At 39.6% G+C, this 2,343-nt stretch overlaps 1 protein-coding gene across 1 annotated transcript; it reads right to left on the bottom strand.

Moving 5' to 3' along the window:
• Positions 1–819: 819 nt before the first annotated feature.
• LOC126505947 (nucleophosmin-like) lies at positions 820–2,030 on the bottom strand. Its single transcript, XM_050149198.1, has one exon. The coding sequence runs from the start codon at positions 2,002–2,004 to the stop codon at positions 1,126–1,128; it is 879 nt and encodes a 292-aa protein (XP_050005155.1). The 5' UTR covers positions 2,005–2,030; the 3' UTR covers positions 820–1,125.
• Positions 2,031–2,343: the final 313 nt, after the last annotated feature.

Genomic DNA, 2,343 nt, shown 5'->3' with positions numbered 1-2,343 from the left:
ATAATGAAATTGCACAAACTGGGTAATTTATAAATAATGGAAATTGAGTTTCTATAGTTCTGGGGGCTAGATGGCTAGCAACAAGGTGCTGGAAGGTCAGTGTGGTGGTTTGAATGAAAATGCCTCCCATAGACTCAAAGAGTGGTATTATTGGAGCTTGGACCTTGGTGGACTTAAGTGTGACCTTGTTCGAAAATGTGTGTCACTGGGAATGGGCATTGGGGTTTCAGAAGCTTAAGCTAGGCCCAGTGGTTTACTCTCTTCCTGTTGTCTGAAGATCCAGATATAGAGCTCTAAGCTTCTTCACCAGCACCATGTCATGGTCTCACCAGTATACAAGCTATTGGTGATACTGTGTGATGGCTATTTTTGGTTGTCATAACTATATCTGGAATCAACCAAAACCCAAGTAGTTGTGCATACCTGGTGTGGGAAGTCCTTCTGTATATGTGCTGCTTTTATTGGTTAATGAATAAAGCTGCTTTGGCCTACAGCAGGGCAGAATAGAGTAAGGCAGGAATTCCAAGCAGATAGAGGAAGAAAGAAGGCAGAGTTTGGGAGATGCCATGTAGCTGCCAAAGGAGACAGATGCTTAGGAACCTTAACAGTAAACCATGAGGCTCGTGGTAAAATATAAAATAGTAGAAATGAATTAATTTAAGATGTAAGAGCTAGCTAGGAATATGCTTAAACTATTGGCCAAACAGTATTGTAATTAATATAGTTTCTGTGTGATTATTTCTGTCTGGATCACTGGGAAACAAAAGAACAGCTTCCATCTACATATACCTTTGAAGGATATTTCTTTTTTTTTTATTTTATTAAAATACTGAGTTTATTTCACATGTATATTTGTCTCCCTACCACTTCCACATCTGACCACCACTATTACTATGTCCTATCATAACATTCCATACATACTTAAAACCAAGTAAAGGGTGGAGCTCCAACCTTGAAAACTAAACAGGCATTTTAGACAACATTCTTGGCAATGGAACCTGGACAACATTTATCAAACACAGTAGGGAAAGTTCTCACTTTGCATTATAAAAAGGACAGCCAGATATATCAACTGTTACAGAAATTAAGTAAGACGGAATATTTCAAACTGTTTAAACCATTTTCTTAAAGAGACTTCCTCCACTGCCAGAGATCTTGAATGGCCTCCTGGTCAGTCATCCGGAAGCAATTCTTCACATAATTAATGAACTTGGCTTCCACTTTGGGAAGAGAGCCACCTTTTTCTATACTTGCTTGCATTTTTGCCTTAATGTCTTCTACAGAACTAGGTCCTTTTGGTGTTTTAGGGGTTTTTTCCTGTTTTTTGAAGGACTCTTGACCCTTTGATCTTGGTGTTGATGGTTTTAAGTCTTTTCCATTTTGGTTTGATTTTTGTGCATTTTTGGCTGGGGTATCTCGGACAGATTTCTTCACTGGAACTTTTTCTTCAGCTTCCTCATCATCAAAATCATCGTCGTCATCATCGTCATCATCCTCATCATCCTCATCATCTTCATCATCATCCTCATCAAGTTTTACTTTTTTCTGTGGAACCTTGTTGCCACCTCCAGGAGCAGATCGCTTTCCAGACATACTCAACAGCTTTACATCCTCCTCCTCTTCATCTTCTGACTCTGCATCTTCCTCTACAGCTACTAGATGCTGTCCACTAATATGCACAGGCCCAGAACCACACTTCAATCTTAAGACCACAGGAGGTGTTATTTCAAATCCCCCAAGAGAAACTGTTGGCTGTACAGACATTTTCAAAGTTGCCAGTGTTACTTTAATTGGACTGCCTTCATAGTTCATTGCTTCTGCCTCTACGATGTGTAATTCGTCTTTTGCCCCAGCACCTAAACTAACCGTTCTTAGTGATAACTGGTGCTCGTTCTCATCATTATCCACCTTAAAGTGATAATCTTTGTCGGCTTTTAGTTCACAGCCGAAAAGGTAGTTCTGAGGCCTTAGAGGGCTCATGTCCATGTCCATGGAGTCTTCCATGAGGTGAAGGCACGTTCTTCGGTGGCAGAGAAGTCAAACGGAGGGTTCTGCCTGCTGCTCCTCAGAACAGGCACGCAGGACGGAATCACGCCAGGGCTGAAGGATATTTCTTGATTGAATTATTTGAAGATACAAGACCAAGCCTAAATCAACCTCTGGATCATCTATCTAGTTCTTAAAGTATCTTCATATATTTTTAATATACATTTAGTATATGAACTGTTGTTTCCTTATTTATAATTAATATTAGGCATATATTCTCTCATTTATATGAAAAGTAGGAATCATAAAGCCTGTCTTGCTGACATTGTAACCTTGGCAAATAACATGTGGTTACAT

The sequence above is a fragment of the Alexandromys fortis genome, unplaced genomic scaffold (genome assembly GCF_014885135.2).
Source record: "Alexandromys fortis isolate MF-2015 unplaced genomic scaffold, M_Fortis_MF-2015_v1.1 scaffold_67, whole genome shotgun sequence".
Lineage (NCBI taxonomy): Eukaryota > Metazoa > Chordata > Mammalia > Rodentia > Cricetidae > Alexandromys > Alexandromys fortis.
The sequence above is the reverse complement of the archived record's forward strand: the minus strand, read 5'-3'. Positions and strand labels throughout refer to the sequence as shown.

Bases quoted from the DNA above. Each gene is read 5' to 3' on its own strand.
- LOC126505947 (XM_050149198.1), bottom strand. From the start codon at position 2,004: ATGGAAGACTCCATGGACATGGACATGAGCCCTCTAAGGCCTCAGAAC.